The sequence below is a fragment of the Chiloscyllium plagiosum genome, chromosome 24, assembly GCF_004010195.1.
Source record: "Chiloscyllium plagiosum isolate BGI_BamShark_2017 chromosome 24, ASM401019v2, whole genome shotgun sequence".
NCBI lineage: Eukaryota > Metazoa > Chordata > Chondrichthyes > Orectolobiformes > Hemiscylliidae > Chiloscyllium > Chiloscyllium plagiosum.
In genome coordinates this window covers 24,422,896-24,440,925 of record NC_057733.1, presented here as the reverse complement: position 1 = coordinate 24,440,925, position 18,030 = coordinate 24,422,896, and the positions used below count along the sequence as shown (strand labels likewise).

General features: G+C 40.8%; 1 protein-coding gene across 2 annotated transcripts; it reads left to right on the top strand.

Annotated features, from left to right (window-relative positions):
- Positions 1-2,198: 2,198 nt before the first annotated feature.
- Positions 2,199-17,539, top strand: LOC122561921 (urotensin-2 receptor). 2 transcript variants are annotated; one of them, XM_043714244.1, is made up of 2 exons: positions 2,199-3,621; positions 17,475-17,539. In XM_043714244.1, the coding sequence occupies exon 1, from the start codon at positions 2,466-2,468 to the stop codon at positions 3,579-3,581; it is 1,116 nt and encodes a 371-aa protein (XP_043570179.1). In that variant the 5' UTR covers positions 2,199-2,465; the 3' UTR covers positions 3,582-3,621; positions 17,475-17,539. The 2 variants fall into 2 exon arrangements, with proteins under 2 accessions (XP_043570179.1, XP_043570178.1); XM_043714243.1 differs by lacking the exon at positions 17,475-17,539 and adding an exon at positions 5,216-5,869.
- The last annotated feature ends 491 nt before the right edge of the window (positions 17,540-18,030 follow it).

Here is an 18,030-nt window from a genome sequence, read left to right as displayed (position 1 = left end):
TGTAGGTTGTCCAAGTTTCTGGAATGTATAAAGATGTGAACATCACTGCTAGCTGACAAACAATGACTTTAATCCTTGGGTTTGAGACCTGGTTCTCAATTACTCTTTTCTTCAGTCTGAAGGCTGATGTAGCATTATGGATTTCATCATTCATGTCCTCATGCTGACAAGGAGTTCCCAAAATATGGAATTAACTGACAATTCTTAAGATGCAATTATTGTTCTTAATTAATGTATGCTCACTCAGAAACTAAGCTCCAAGATAGTGTCAATGTTTTCTCTGAAGCCAAGCAGAACCCAACACCCTCTTTGAACCTTCCAACATCCTCGAACACCAGACTACTTTTCCAACCCAGCCCTGACTATGATCCCACTGAAGCCAAACTACTCCTGACTGGACCATCCACTCGAATAAACCCCAACTCCCCCTGCATCACTTATCATCCAACCAACACCCAACAAACCTGACCTGACCCCCCTCCCCGAGCCCCTGACTACATTCCTATCCTTAGCACCCCCCAGATACCGACTACTTTTTCCCCATAAGCCACCCAACTGCTTCAGTGATCACTCCCAATCTGATCTGCTTACTCTCTGATCCTGTAACTAACCCCCAATCTGACCCAATTACCCTCACCGACCTGAGGAACCCCATGATTGTCCAAATTCCACCACTCCCAGCTTGATCCTATTAACCCTAGACTTGGCTGTCCTACTGACTAGACAACTACCCCCACCCAAATACCCTGCTAACTCCTGGAATAATCACCCCCTCCAAACTGACCTGACCAACTCCACACTGTGGAACTACCATCCATCACTCTCATCCCCACCTCTCTAAACCAAACCTACAGACCCAACCTCACCAATCAAATACCTCCACCTACTTACCTGCCAATGAAGCCCCTCACCATCCATCTTCCACCATCCTCCCTTACCCATCCGCCTCTCACATAACCAACAATCCAGTGGAAGACAAAAAAAAGCTACAAAGTATGTTTGAAGTTCCCCTTGAAGCATGGCAGCATGGATCTTAATGACTGGGAGGACCTTATAACCAATCTTTCAACAACTTGCCTGTCAAATTAACTTACTTTGCATGCAAATGCCTTGATGATGAAGCAGGGCACATGCAACATGGGTGCTGGGGAAAATATAAGCACTAGTGTGGGGGTAAAGAAAAAAATGATGAGGCAAAGCAGTGAGAGAAAATAAAAGGCAGCAAACCCTGCACCCTGGATCCCACTAACATTTGCGATGCCATACCCCATGTGCGATGCCCTACCCCATGTGCGATGCCATACCCCATGTGCCCCAAAGATCATTGGAATGAGAATGAGCCTCTCCATGAAGACCTACGACCTTCGCCCTGAGGAGATGACACCCCTGAATTGAGGGGCCAGTTGATCTCAAAGACTATGCAGCTTACCTTTTATTAGGCGAAAGTGAGGACTGCAGAGTTTCCATCAGAGTGGTGCTGGAAAAGCACAGCAGGTCAGGCAGCATCCCAGGAGCAGGAAAATCGACGTTTGGGGCAAAAGCCCTTCATCAGGAATGCCCTTCAGAGGTGATTACCTCTTATTGACCTACAACGGTTCCGATTCCCTGCGGCTCTCAAATTCCTCGGTCCTTCTCCTGGGTTTTAAACGCACCTCCATGACCTCACCCCTGCCGAAGTACTTTTGTACCAAACCACCCCCCACACACCATCTGCCTCTTCCTGGGAAAGATCTTGTTGTTCCAACTCTGTGCTCCCTGTGGATTTCTGCCTCCCCTGACCCCCGCATTGCAGATGGGCCCTAAACCCTACCTGGCTCCTGGTCTCCATCTGTGACTGAGTTGGGCTTCTCGTTGTCTCTGGCTGGACGTTGGTCTGCACCTCCATAAAAGGAAGTCTGTTTGGGCAGCGTGTTTGTTTCTACCTAAAAGGCGAATCTTGAGAACTATTGTCGAAAATTACATCTCACTTTCAATTTCCAATTTTTAGTGAAACCCCTGGCTCAAACACTAAAATAAAACAAAGAACTGTGGCCGCCAGAGATGAGACAAAAAAAAACAGAAATTGCTGGAGAAACTCAGCAGGTCTGTGCAGTGTTAACGTTTCTAGTCCTGTGACCCTTATTCAGAATTGATTAATTAAGCACTCATGATTCAAACGCTCTTTATTTGATTGGTACATCAATCACAGACCCCAGATATGGTTTTATTATACATAAACTATGTTTATTGAAATGATGGACTACAATTGACACAGTATTTGCATTCTGCTGTACGCCATCTTCACCTGAATTCTGTTAACAACGGTTTGGTCAGCCACAGGGAGATGTAAAGACTGCCAAGTGTTCCTGCCCAGTGTGGAGCTGAGCTGGAAGTTAGGACAGGGAGAGAGTTAAGGAGGAGTTAACTGCAGGGCTCTGTCTGACGCAGTGAGCAGAGAGCTGCTGTGTGAAGTTCCATCTCCAGCCATGTGCATGCTGCCGCCTGCCCGGGACAACATGTATCCCAACAGCTCGGAGAACCTGACAGCATCCGACTCCCCGTCCAGCCTGAGGGCGAAGGACGAGTTGATGCTCACCTCGGCTTTCGGCACCGTGCTCTCCTTCATGTGTGTGGCCGGCCTGGCAGGCAATGTGTACACGCTGGTGCTGATGTGCCAGTCCATGCGCTCCGCCGCCTCCATGTACATCTACATCGTTAGCCTGGCGCTGGCGGACCTGCTCTACCTCTCCACCATCCCCTTCATCGTCTGCACCTCACTCGCCAAGAGCTGGTACTTCGGGGACCTGGGCTGCCGGCTCCTGCTCAGTCTCGACCTGCTGACCATGCACGCCAGCATCTTCACCCTGACCGTGATGTGCACCGAGCGCTACCTGGCCGTGGTCAAGCCGCTGGCCATGGTCAAGCGCTCTCAGGGTTACAGGAAGGCGATGGCCGGGGCGGTGTGGTTGCTCAGCCTGTTCCTCACGCTGCCCGTGACCAGCATGGTCAATCTGCAGGAGAGCAGGAGGGAGAATGGCACTGTGCGCAGAATGTGCGCCCCAACCTGGACTGGGCAGACCTACACCATTTACCTGACAGTGCTGTTCAACACCAGCATTGTGGCGCCCGGGGTGATCATCGGCTTCCTGTACACCCAGTTAGCACGGACCTACCTGCAGTCCCAAAGAAACACTCTCTCCAAGAGAGGCAACAGCAGGTCATCCAAGCAGCGAGTGGTCCTCATGATATTCGGCATCGTGGTGGTTTTCTGGGCGTGTTTCCTGCCTTTCTGGGTCTGGCAGCTCATCCGCCTCTATTGCAAATCCTTAAAGCTGACCCGGCGGACAGTAACTTGTATCAACTACCTGATGACCTGCCTGACCTACAGCAACAGCTGCATTAACCCTTTCCTGTACACGCTGCTCACTAAGAACTACAAGGAGTACATGAAAAACAAGCAGAGGCATTTTCAAAGGTCGGCATCCGCATCCTTTAAAAGGCACGCCAGCCTGCGACCGTCCCTAAAGTCCATCTCCTCCTGTAACCAGACCAGCAACTCCTCCGAATCAATAGCCATGGGTCATTTGAAAGGGTCGAAATGACTCTGTTTATAAGGACAAAGAAACGTGCTCGAACGCTCAGGTAAGTAAGCAACTTTAATTCAACTTCAGGCTCGGTTGTCGCCCCTTATATACAGGTGTACAGGAGAGAAGCAGAATTCCGGCACTAAATACAATACCAAAGAAAAGCAACACGGAACTTGAAGGGTTATTTTTCTAAGTATGTCTATATCTCGTTACAAATCACCACATGGAAGACTCATAATAAGGTCTGAGTCCGTTTTCTTTAAAGTGCAATTTCTGAAGATTGAAACATGATCAAATCGAAGAGATAGCTTTTGCTGTAACTCATCCAAAATCCCACATCAATGAACTTGCACTTTCAAGGGAATTTCTCTGTAACATATTCGTTAACACTTGCCTATCTTTATTGGATGAAAGCAATGCTAAATAAAGCCATTCAGTCCCCAAACTTGGTATTTTGCCATTTAAAGCGAACAGCCTTTCAATTAAAACCGGGAAAAGAAAATTCCACCCTAAATATATCTTCCTTTGAAATGGACTTTTCATGCACTCAATAGCTGGGCTGTCTTATGCTCCATCATTTACTAATCAACTCATTTAAAATACTTTGTACTTGGAAAAAAACAAAATATCAAGTGTCAGTCAGTTGTTTAAGATTTATATCTGTCAGAAAATTCGGCCAAAAACAAAATGAAATTGACAACTTAATTTCAAATTGTGTTTTCATTGCTGTTAATCTGCAATAATGTAAAGCTGCCAACTTAAACTATTTGCACAGATCACACATGTTCAGATTGCAGTAAAATTTTGATTAACGTCACCCGAATGTAAGATTGCTCTGCACACATTTGAGCTCCTTCATTATTTTTCTGCCTCAAATGATTACAGTTCACTTTAGCTAAGGGCAAGTTATCTGTCCTGTCCCAGTAATTTGAACAACGTGTTCTCAGAACTTTTATTTCCATCACAGTTGGGAAATTTTGCTTCATAACAATTTTTCCTTCATAGTACAGTTTTAGAAACATTTCCACAAATAATCTGATTATATGAATAGGGAAGTCCACACTTCAAGTAATTTTCTTTTCCATGCTTTATCTTGGGCACAAAATTTCTAAAATCTTCATAAATAATATTGTGTATTGGTTTTCCCAATATCCTCTTACGATACCCACTACTGGGTTATAACTTTCAGCAAGTAACACAATAGAAAGATCATGGCTATTGATGGAAAACTCCCATGTTAAAATTCAGAAGAGGATTCTGCACAACTCAACTAAATTATAATGGATATGATATACTCAATGTAAAATAATGAAATGTATGTATTGTGACTGGAGAGGATTACTGCTTAAGTACCACATGATATTTTCGTTTGAAGGATAATTTGAAATGCAAGACTATGGTTTCAATGGAAAACTAGCATAATTTTTTTACTGAGATAGTTTTTTGAAACATTCTATCACGAAGATGGTTTTATTCTACCTTATAGCGTACATTTTTAAAATAAGCAATATGCAAACTGATCATAAAAATAACATGAGGGAAATGTGTCAACCTATTACCTAAAGTACAGATTGCTCACAAATTATCACTGTTGTCAAAAATCTATTTCTAACATCTTAAAAAAAGCAACGTTTGCATATTATATTCAGGTTCCAGCTGAGGAAGAAAATACATTATCCCCCAGGAAGACTGGTCAAGGTATCACCCAGCCAAACTATCAAGTTTTATTACTGATTGAGGCCAGAAAATATAAGCAAATTGCTTTAAAAGGAAAAGGGTGAGTACTCAAAGATCATAGACCCTGGGTGACAAGAGAGCTAAACGTTTTCAGTAAAACAGGAAAAAGAAGTCAGTTGTAAAGCAGAAAGTAATTATTATGGAAAGTATAGGGAGGGAATTGAAAAGCAAATAAAGCAGAGATTACAAAAAGAAAAAAACAAGAATAAACATTAAATTGAACCCTAAAACATTTTGTATTACATGAATGTAAGTACTGATTAGGGGAAATATTAGTTCTATTAAGGAACTAAAAAGAGGAAGAGGCATGAAGCATGGTTAAAATATTAAATGAGCCTTCATAAAGGAAGGTGAAGATGCAGAGGTTATACTTACCATATTATTTTGTGAGGGATTAAGGAAGGATATTGATAGCTAGTAAAACAGAATTAGCATGACTCTATGTTGCTAAGTTAGTAGGTCTGGCCACAATGGCTCCTTCCTAAGTTAATGAAAGAAGCTGAAGTGTGGAAAAAAGCGAGATATTGGTCACAGTCTTTCTGGCTTGTTTGGAAATAGGAACAAAGCTAGAAGACTGTAGGATGCCAATGTTATATCCCTATTCAGGAAAAAGGGAAGGGACAAACCAGGAATCTTTGAGGCAGTCAGCCTAAAAGCAGTCACAAGGAAAATTATTTGAAACCATTTTCAGGGTCAAAGCAAATTATCATTTGAAAAACACATTGGTTAATCATGGAAAAGCAGCATGTATTTATTAAAATCAATTCATTTTGACTAACATGATTCAATTTCTTTAATGGGGTTAAAAAAGGTTGATTAAGATAGCATAGGAGATATTGTTTGTGTGGACTCTGACAAGGCATTTCACAAAAAGCCATACAGGGGGCTTGTTAAGAAAATAGAAACATGGAATTAAGAGCAAAAATAGCAGCATAGATGACTGGTTTGCAATGAATTAATGATTTTCAAAGATTGCGTTTACACAAACAATGTCGATAGTTGTTCTGTAAAGAATTACAATATTCAAAGATGACATAAAACTTGTCAGATCAAATCTTATTTGGAAGTAGGAGAACCTGCCAGGAGATCTCACATGTTGTAATTGTGACCATCTTCAAGGAAGGTGACAGGTCCACCTGCAATAACGAGAAAGGAATTTCCCTGTTGTCAGCCAAAGGGAAGGTTATCACAAGAATCCTTCTCAATCATCTTCTCTGTGGCTGCAAAGCTCCTTCCAGAGTCTCCAAGTGGACTCCATCCTCTAAGGGTCACAATAGACATGATCTTCACCACGTGATGGTTACTAAAGAAATGGGAGGGAACTATACCAACTATTGTACATTACCTTTTTTTTGACTTAGCAAAGACCTTTCACACAGTCAACCAAGAGGGATTATGGAGCATCCTCCTTCATTTTGGCTGCCCGCAAACATTTGGCATGTTCCACTGCCTGCACCATTATGGCATGCAAGCCATGATCCTAAGCAACATATCCATCATGGATAATTCATGTTGGGACAGGGGTCAAGCAAGGCTGTGTCAATGCACCAATGGTCATCTCAATCTTCCATGCAACAGTGCTCTACCTCAACCTTAGCATGCTTCTCTGTAGGAATGGAGCTAATCTGCAGAATAAATGGGAAGCTGTTTAACCTCCACTACCTGCAGGCTTGTTTCAAGGCCATTGCATCCTGTGTTATTGAACTACAGTGCGGAGGCAATGCTTGCTTCTGTGCACATTGGGGATACTGAGCTCTAAGCCTCTGTCAATATATTCAGTGAAGAGTAAGAGATCGTGGGCTTACACGAAACAGTCATAGGACAAAAGTATTCTACCGAAATGCCTCTTAAACCCCAGTTATCAAATTCACAAATCAGGCCTTGAACAATGTGGAACACTCACCATACCATGGAGCCTACTGTTGACAACGGCAGACATTGACCCATGAGATTGAACATTACCTTAAATGTGCCAGCAAAAACTTCAGCTGGAGAAGAGAGAGTGTTTGAAGACCAATACCTGATACATGATGCCAGAAACCCAGTACCAAGCTCATGGCCTACACAGCAATAGTGAGAGCCCCCCTGTCCTGTATGGCTCAGGAGTGTAGAATATGTACAGCAGATATCTCAGGATCTTACAGAGGCACCTTGAAAAGGCAGCTTCCTCTGGAACATCCTGCAAAAGCATTGGCAGAATCGGTGTGCAAACATCAATGTTCTTGCTCATACTGATGTCCCAGCGTCAAAACACTAACCACGCTCAGTCAGCTCCATTGGTTAGGCATCATTATCCATGTGCCTGGCTCAAGATTCCCAAAACAAGTTTTATATGCAGAGCTTCGGCATGACAAACAAGACAAAGAAAGCCAGAAGAAATGCTTCACGGACACTGTCCAAGATTCCTTGATAAAGTTCCACATCCCCATTGACACCTAGGAAAGCTTACACCAAATTCAATTCAAGTGGAGGGAAAAAGTCTGAACTGAGTCTCGCATTTGACAACAAGCTGAAGTCTGGGGTTGACAGAGAAAGGACTGCATGGCAGCTAGGCATATAATGCTTTCTTTCCCTGTCCATGCATTGGACTCTTCAGTCACCTGAGGACTCACTTTTAGCGTGGAAGCAAGGAACCATAAGCGCCTGCCAAGAAGGGAAGTGATGGTGATAATTATAGACTTCGGATGATTGGCAGAAATGGAGAGAAACATGGAAGCTGGAGATCAATGCAGAGAAATGAAAAGCAATTTACTTTGTAAGAACTAACAGAAAAAGCAAGCATGGTACAAATTGTATGATTTTATAAAGTACAGAAGAAGAGAAATCTTAATGCCTGTCTGCACAAATCATTAAAATGGTCGGGGCAGATGAATGCAAGTGGTTAAAATACATGGGTTTATAAATAGAGATATAGATTAAGAATGAAAATAGAGAAATCTAGAACAGTAATGGTGATCATGAAACTCTCATTGACTGTTATAAAATTCCATTGCTTTACTAATCATTTTGAAGGGAAGGGTATCTATCATCTTTACCAACATGTGACTAATGATCCACAGAAATGTGCTTGACTCTTAACTGCTGTCGAGGGCACTGCCAACAAATTCTGGCCTTTCCAGTGATTCCCAGATCTTATCAAACAATTAAGAAAACACATTATTAATCATGATTAGGCGTGGCTAGCCTCTGCTACAGCATTGGTGACAATTCTGGCACCGTGGACTGGAAAGTTGCAATGAGAAAGGTCATTGGAGGTTTAAAAAGACTTGCATTTATAAAGGACTTCCCATGACCGCAGGTCATTCCAAAATGCTTCACAGCACTTGAAATGTAGTTCTTGGTGTATTGTAAGAAACACAGCTGGTTGTTTACTCAAAACAAGTCCCCACAAACCACAGTGTAAAAATGATCAGCCGTTATTACTTGGTGGAGCTGATTGACAGAGAAATAGGAATTAACAAAAAATGTTTATGACATAGAAAAAATCAACCTGGCCTATCGTGTCTAATGGCCTAAAAATGAACCACTCAATCTAATCCAACTTTCTAGTATTTAGTCCGTAGCTCTGCGGGTTATGACGCTTGATAAAGTGGAATAAGTGTGCTTCTGACACATTTCAGGTATAGAATATGTTTGAAAATCTGATTTGACTACTGAGAGGTGGTGAACAAAATATAAATAATAGAAGCAACAAGGGAGTATAGAAAGTGGCTGGCAGCTAACATAAAGATATCCTAAAATCTTCGACAAGCACACAAATAGCAAAATGAGGAGTGAGGCTGATTTAGGAAAGGGGATTTACACAAAGAGGCAATGGGCATAGCTGAGGTAGTTGCAAATTACCAAAGAAGGTGTGATGCAGGCCATGGACAAAACAGAGTTGATTCAATTGCTACAAGTGTTTACAGTTGACAAGGTATTGGATTGAAATCTATTGGAAAGGTTGCCTGTGCTTAAAGTTGAAAAGGCATCAGGACTGGAGGAGATGCAATCAATAATAGAGGGAAGTGAGAGTGGAAATTACAGAAGCATGAATAATAATTTCCTTACATACAGAGGTGGTGATAGTCAACTTGAGAATTGAAAACTTTATGCCCTTGTTCAAAAAAGGTGCAAGGACATTTCAAGCAATGTGCAGGCAGGTCAGTTTAATTTGATGGGGTGTAAATTTCTACTGGGAATAATAGGACAATATTTCAAATTAAGGAAAACCAAATTGGAGTTCATAAAACAAACCTGTACTTAACTAAATTGATGGCATATTTTAAAAAATTAAGAGAAAGTTGATCAGGGTTATAACGTTGATATGCTGTATATAGACTTTTAAAAGACACTTCACACAACAGACTAATGAGGAATGTCAAAGCTCCTGGGATAAAAGGGACAGAAGCAACATGGATGGCTAGGTGTTAGGAAAGAATGAGTTACAGTCAAAAAATGTTTTTTTAACTAGAGTTTACAATGAAATTCCCATGGGTCATTGTTAGGATCTTTGTTTCTCCTTATTCACATTAAGCTTGTGGTACAGGCCACAATTTCAATATTTGTGGGTGATGCAAAACTTAGCAACATTATAAACTTGAGGCAGACAGTGTTACTTTCGCAGGATATTGACCGCTTGGTGAATGCAAAGAAATGTGAAGTGATTCATTTTGGTGGAAAGAACATGAAAAGACAGTTCAGACTAAAGATTACAACTGTAAAAGGAGTGCAGAAGCAGAGAGTGTTGTGTAAATGTGCATGAGATGGCAAGATCGATTCGGGTTAAGGCAATACAGGTTAATAAAGCAAACTATGTTCCACACTAATAGGCACAGAGTGCATGATACCAGTTCTAAATCCTACATGTTCTCTGAGCTCCAGATTTTGTACATGGTGGTGATGTGGATTCTCCCCTTGATTAGCCTGATCTGCAACAATTGTCGTTGTAAAGTAATGTATTACTCAGAGGATTGTGAACTTTTCACATGGTGACAGCTGGATCGGAAAGGAGTTTCCCATAACACGGAATGTGTTCTGTAAATATTCCAGTCACTTTCACTGGTTACATTTACAAGCTGGGCCCAGAAAACTAGTTTTGAATTCATGTTCATGACTGTAGCGTACTGTGGCATGCCTCTGGTGATCATTGCCTTTGCAAGCTGTCCAGAGTAAACTCGAGATGGGATTTTTTGTTTAGCAAAAATGCTTTTATTATTCAGTAATCTCATTTTTATAGAACACAAACAATGATTGAAGGATTTGATAACACAATAACTTCAGAATAACATTTCCTCATTTATTGCCCCTAATACTATAGCAGGATGTTCTGGATTGCAGATTTGGGTTGTTGTCATTGCAACACAGCAAAGCTGAAGAAAAATGGAAGTGTGTGTCAGGAATCACCACTACAATCCTTTCTCTCCCTCCCCTAATTGCCTCCTGAAGACCTCAGGGTTGTGAAATGATCTGAAATGCTGTAAACAATACTGTAACCACCCTCGTATTGCTAACCCTGGCAGGTCAGTATCTGTAGAGAGGACAATACTTGATGTTGAGATAGGCTGGGATTTTTGTTTTACAGCAAACAAGGGCAGGACTTATACAATTATAGGTGGTGCCTTGGGTAGTATTGTGGAACAGAGTGCCTGGGGCTTTGAAGTTTGTATCTTACATAGACAGGGTGGTTAAGAAGGCATTTAGCATGCTTGCCTTGATTGGTCAGACCTTTCAATATAGAAGTTGGGAAATCATGTTGAGATTGTACCAGACATTGGTGAGGCCTCTTCCTGGAGTACTGTGTCCAGTTCTAGTTGCCATTTTATAGGAAGGATATTAATAATTGGAGAGTATTCAGGAAATATTCATCAGAACATTTCTGGGAATGGCAGGCTTGAGTTATGGGGAAGAGACTGGATAGGCTGGGATCATTTTCATTGGAGCGTACGAATTTGAAGGGTGACCTAATAGAGGATTTTAAAATCTTGAGTCTATATGGTGAATGGAAGGTGTTTTTTTTCCTAGGGTGGGGTATTTCAGGACAAAGGGGAGTATTTTTAAGGTGAGAGGAGAAAAATTTAAAAAAGACATGAGGGGCAACAATTTTTTACACAGAGATTGGTTAGCATGTGGAATGAACTGCCAGAAGAAGTGGTGATGCAGATACAGTTACAACATTTAAGACATACGGATAAGTACATGAATAATAATGTTTGGAGTGATATGGGCGAAGCACAGGCAAGTGAGACTAGTTTACTTTGGGATTATGGTTGGCATGGACTGGTTGATGCGAAGGTTCTGTTTCTGTTCTGTATGAATCAATGACAGATGAATATTAGCCAGGATAACTACTTGGTCTCCTTCAAGATAGCTTGCAGTATCTTTTCCACAATGGAGGTCTCTGTTTAGCGTAACTGGTGAAATATGGCAGCCTCACAGTGCACCACAGTGTCAGCAGTGTGCTGGAGGGTAAGCTGAAGTTTATTTGTTTAAATTCTGGAGTTCTTGAACTCAACCTTGTAACTCTAGTACAGTGCTTTCGAGAGAATCACAGCTGACACAGGAAAGATGAAAGGACTTCATAAATCAAGAAAAGATTCATGAGAGTTGTAAATAAATTATATGAAAAACAACCCCTTTTGTTGACTATCAAGTAACAAGAGATCATAGATTTGTTTTTAAAACTTGCATTTATAAAGCATCGTTAATGCAACAAAATAATAGTTGGCAATAATTGCCAAAAGATATTGAGGGCAGAGGAGAAAAGGTTAAAGCTGTGAGGATCTGGAATGCTGTACTAGAAGCCAATTCTACAAAATAATTGTAAAAGGGAGGTAAACAGCTCCTTTAGACAAAAATCTTGCAGACACAAAGTGAAATGCAAAGTCTAAGAATAACTGCTCCTCCAAAGGGTCAGGACAACTTCACCTCCCAAATAGCCAACTGGGCTCTTAAATTTCTATGATCGTACGGTTTCTAATATGAAGGCCATCCACTTTTTTGAATTGAAAATGTTGAACAGAGAAAACTCCTGCAAAATGCACTTTACAGGAACGGCAGAAGCCAATGGGAGAATAGGCAATGTCCTGGTGTTTATTTGGTTTTATACGTATATATGTATTCAAACAATTAAGCTTGACCTCTGCTCTATACTCTGGTAAACCAAAAAAAACTTAAAAGCTCAAATATAGCTTGAAAAATAAACACTTGCTTATGTACTTTGTTTATTCATGAAACTGGTTTGAATATCAGATAAAATTTCTTTGTATAGAAATTAATACTACATTGAATATAACCCAATACGAAGCAATGAAAATGTGTTCAATTAGCTTCTCCTACAATCCATCACAGTGTTTCAATTTTTAAAAATACATAATTCAGGTCCACAGTATTAGATTATATATGCAAAAGCTGAAATTCTGAGTGCACGTGCATGATAACATTTACATTTTTACAGTGTTTTGCCTGCAAGGGTGATAGTCAGCATGTTGCACACATGTATGTGATTCAGAATTTGACGAAGCCCAAGTCTGTTTGATGTTGGTATTTGGGATCTCTAATTGACACTGAAAAAGAAAGTTGTTCTGGTGTTCAGGGATTGATTTCAGTGCAGAGTCAGGCAGACGGTGGAGACTTGCATTTATTTAGAAAATAGCTAGAGAAACTCACCTGCTCTGGCAGCTTTTGTTGAGAAAGAGTTAACATTGAGTCTGATATGACACTTCTTCAGAACTGAAAGGAGCTGGAAAGTTGTGTTTTTTATGATGCTGATAGTGGAGTATAAGGCGCCAGTTGCACAGATGATTTGGGTGCCTAGAGCAAAAGACAAGGGAGTGCTAATAATAGTAAAGAAGTGATGGAGATATTAAATAGGTGTAAATAATAGGCGTGAAAGGAGAAAATGGTTCTGCTTTGCTGAGAGCAAAGTCAACAAGATAAAAATAAGATTGTTCTGAGGAAGGTTCACTGGACTTGAAACATTAACTGTGCTATCTCTCTCCATGAATACTGCCAGATTTGAGTTCCTCAGCGATTTCAGGTTTTGTTTCTGATTTCTAGCATCTACGGTTATTTTAAAATACAAATGAGACACAGTTGTGGGAGGAAAGGGAAGTGTAACAAAAATTGGAGGACAGAAGTCATTCAAAAGTTGTGGAAACTCAATACTCAGTCCTAGGAGCTGTAAGGTGTCTCAGTGAGAAAATATTAGTTATCTTGCATTGAGCTTCATTGGAACACTGTAGCAGGCCAATAATGGAAATGCCAGTATGGGAGCAAGATGGTTGATGATTCCAGACATGGATAGGAAATTGTTTCCTGCCATTTAACCGGAGAGTTGGAATAATAAGTATTTACTCAAATTGGCAGGATTTGTTCAGTGATGTGCTACAGGCATCTGTGTTGTTGCCTCAATTATTCACAGCATTCATCAATACCTTGGAAAATGGCAGAAAAAGCCAAAAGTCTCCAAATTTGATGATGACACATAAATTAGGCAGCATTGTAGACAGTGTTGACAACAGCGTAAACATTTCACCAGGATATTGATAGATTTGGTGGATGGGCAAAGCTGTAGGAGATGAACTTTAATAATTAGCAACTTTGAGGATATCCATTTTGGACCAGAAAAGGACAAATCAAGATTTTGTTTTAGAAAGCCCAGTGGAAATACAGTGGAAAGCCATCAAACTTTAAGTGTTCAAGTACATAGCTCTTTTAAATGCCACATACATGTGCAGAAAATGGTTAAGGTGGTTAATGGAATGCTGAAGTTCATATTGAGAGGGCTGGAGTATAGGATGCAGACATTATGCTGCAGTTACATAAAATCCTCGTTAGATGCCACTTAAGAGTACTTTGTGCAGTTCTGGGTACCACACTCAGGAAGGATGTTTTAGCTATGGAATGAGTTCAACAAAGGTTTACAAGGATAATACCTGGACTTTAGGAGTTAAGTTATAAGAAGAGATTTTACAAATGAGGCCTTTATTGTGCAGAATTTAGAAGTTTAAGATGTAATTTAATTGAGGTCTTCAGGATATGAAGAGGGAAAGACAAGGTAGATAACAGTAAGTTACTTCAACTGGTTGAAGATTCTCAAACCAGGGGACATAGTCTCAGAATTAGGACCAGGCCATTCAGGAGAAATGTTGGAAAGCACTTCTACATGCAAAGAGTAGTGGAGGTTTGGAATTTTCCTTCTAAAATGGTTGTCAATGTGAATTCAATTATTAAATTTAAATTGGAGATTGACAATTTTTTATTAAGCAAGGAGATCAAAGGATATGGGCCCAAGGCAGATATATGTAGTTAGGCCACACATCAAAGAGCCTTAGCGAAACAAGTCAATGCAAATCAGGGTAAAACACTCCATTAACAGGCAATGGCCACCTGCAAGAGAAGACAATCTAACAATCACCACATATATTCAATAGCATTACCATCATTGAACCTCCCTCTCTCAACTTTCTGGGGGTTATGTTTGACCAGATATAGGAACTGGACTTGCCATACAAATACAGACTATAGAAGGAGGTCAGAGGTCAGGAAACCTGCGGCAAGTAACTCACCTCCCGATTCCACAATGCTTGCCTACAATCCACAAGGCACAAGTCAGGAGTGGGATGGAATACTCTCCACTTACCTGGATGAGTGCAGCTCCAAAGATAGTCAAGAAGTTTGATACCATCCAGGACATAGCAAACCTCTTGATTAGCTCTGTATCCAAAAACAATTACAGCCACTATCAACGTTCAGTAGCAGTATCATGTACGGTTTACAACATGTAATATAGAAATTCACCAAGGCTCCTTGGACAGCATCTTACACACTCATGACTAACACCATCTAGAAAGATCCATGGGAACAACACCACCTGCAAACTCTCTTCCAAGTTGTGTACCATTCAGACTAGGAAATATATCTTCATTCATTCAGTGTTGCTGGGGCAAAATCCTGGAACTCCCTTGCCAATGGCATTGGGAGTCTGTTAACAGCAGGTGGACTACAGCAGTTCAATGCCACCTTCTCAAGGGCACCTAGCAATGAACAATAAATGCTGGCCAGCCAGCAATCCCACATGTCAAAAATGATTCAAAAAAGTCTCATTTGCAAATGTAACCCCAGCAATTGTTACACATCTAATTGCAGACTGCACCTGGAATACTGTGCACAGTTTTGGTCTCCAAATTTGAGGAAAGACATTCTGGCTATTGAGGGAGTGCAGCATAGGTTCACGAGGTCAATTCCTGGAATGGTGGGACTATCTTACGCTGAAAGATTGGAGCGACTGGGCTTGTATACGCTTGAGTTTAGAAGGCTGAGAGGGGATCTGATTAAGACATATAAGATTATTAAAGGATTGGACACTCTGGAGGCAGGAAGAATGTTTCCATTGATGGGTGAGTCCCGAACCAGAGGACACAGTTTAAAAATAAGGGGTAGGTCACTTAGAACAGAGTTGAGGAGAAACTTCTTCACCCAGAGAGTGGTGAGTGTATGGAATGCTCTGCCCCAGAAGGCTATGGAGGCCAAGTCTCTGGATACTTTCAAGAAAGAGTTGGATAGAGCTCTTAAGGATAGTGGAATCAAGGGTTATGGAGATAAGGCAGGAACAGGATACTGATTGACGATAATCAGCCATGATCATAATGAATGATGGTGCTGGCTCAAAAGGCAGAATGGCCTACTCCTGCACCTATTGTCTATTGCCCTTCCAGGGTGGTGGCTCACTGCCTTTGTGATCCCCTGTGCTCTGTGGCATAAGCTTATGAAGGGATTTGCGTAATTTGATCCAGCAACAGGGAAGGAATGGTGAAATCCACCCTGGTCAGCATGGCATTGCATCTCAGAGGGCAACTTATAAATGTTTCCCTTGCAGCTGATGCTCTTATTCTTCCAGGTTTATAAAGTGCTCTCAAAAGATAATTGGCACATTGCAGTGTTGCACCTTATAAAGGATACGCACCAGGTGTGTTGGAAGTAAGTATTTAAGGTGATGGATGGGGGTGTCAGTCAAGTGGACTGCTTTGTCCTGGATGGTGCCAAATTTCTTGAGTATTATTGCACCTGCTCTCATCCAAGCAAGTGGAGACTATTCCACCACAGTCCTGTCTTGTGACTTGAAAATGTTGGACAGGTTTTGGGTAGACAGAAGATGGGTTACACCCTCTGGAATTCCCAGCTTCTGATCTGCTTTATGGCCATGGTATTAAAATGATTGGATCGATGTTTGCTGATTTTAAAGATTCAGTGATGATGTACCATTGAATGTCAAAAGAACTCCTTATATTCTCTCAAGGTGGAGATGGTGTTTGCCCAGTATTTATGTGGCCTAATAACTGCATGAAACAATCAGCTCAAACCTGAAAGTTGACAAGATCTCATTATACGTGGATATGAACTGCTTAGGTGTCTATGCAGGGACAAAAGGACAAAAGTGAGCATCCTACATGTGACATTATGATGGAGAGGTAGGTCATTGATGAAGCAGCTGAGGGTGGTTGAGCCTAGGACACTATCCTGAGGAACTCCTGCTTAGGTGTCTTGGAGCCACCAACTACAATCATTTTCCACGTGCCAGGCATGACCTCCAGCTGGTGGAAAGATTTCCCAAATGCCCATTGACTTTGATTTTGCTCATTTCCTCCTCACTGCATTCAGTCAAATGCTGTTTTTATGTCCAGGGTAGTTATTCTCAAATTGAATAGCGTATGTTCAAGTGTAGATTTGTACAGCCACTTTGAAACAAAATTAAGGACAAAATACTAAATATTATTTTGTTAAAGCGGAGTTTCTCCTCCAACTAGTAGATTTCCCATGATCTTTAATAGTAGATTAGGTTCTCTGTATGATACAGAAATAGTTTGTCAGCTATTGAATGTGAAGTAATGTAAGCAGTCACCTTAGGGGTACAAGACGCATTTGTTCTGCCTCATCAGGCCATTAAAAGGTCAACTATTTATAGATCCCCCAATCAAATGAGCTAGGGTTCTTATCCAATTTATGACTTGATCCAATTCAGAGATTTTTATTGGTGAGGACAATTAGTTACCTAATGTTTCTTTTTCAAAAATAGTGCAGAAATCTTGTATAAGGGATTTAAAGTTGCAATGACTCATTATAAAATATTCTTAACATACCAAAGTTAAAAGTCCAAACTCAATCCTATTTTTATATTTTTTCCTTCTACAGTATTTGCAATTTCCTCCTTACATTGGGGTTCTTGAAAATATATGCCCTGCCAACTGTATGATTCCTCCAATAAAGTTTTGCTACAGAAGTACCTAGGAGAAAGTGAGGACTGCAGATGCTGGAGTACCACAGTTGAAAAATGTGGTACTGGAAAAACACAGCAGGCCAGGCAATGCTGCACCACATTTTTCAACTACATAAGTACCTATCAAGTTCTGCTATGATTATGTATTTTAAAAAAATTTATGCAGAGAAAGAATCACTGATTAAATGATGATTAGATCATTAGAAATAGAATTATGTCTTTGAATATTTTCAGAATATCAGAACATTTTGGGAGCAAGGCAAAGTATGGTTTGAGGTGAAGACAAGATATTAAGCTGGTCCCTGCAGAGCTACAAAATAAATGCTCTCTCTTCAAAGCTCTGCACAACAAATAAGTTGAGAAAGAACAATTTCTGGAAGTTCTTGCATAGAAGAAATAGATCAGAGCATAATAAGCCAGTTTTGGAATTCTTTCTTCGTCCAAGAAATCCCATCTTCGCCTGAAGATATT

Coding starts and splice junctions, on each gene's coding strand:
- LOC122561921 (XM_043714244.1), top strand. CDS start 2,466: ATGTGCATGCTGCCGCCTGCCCGGGACAACATGTATCCCAACAGCTCG.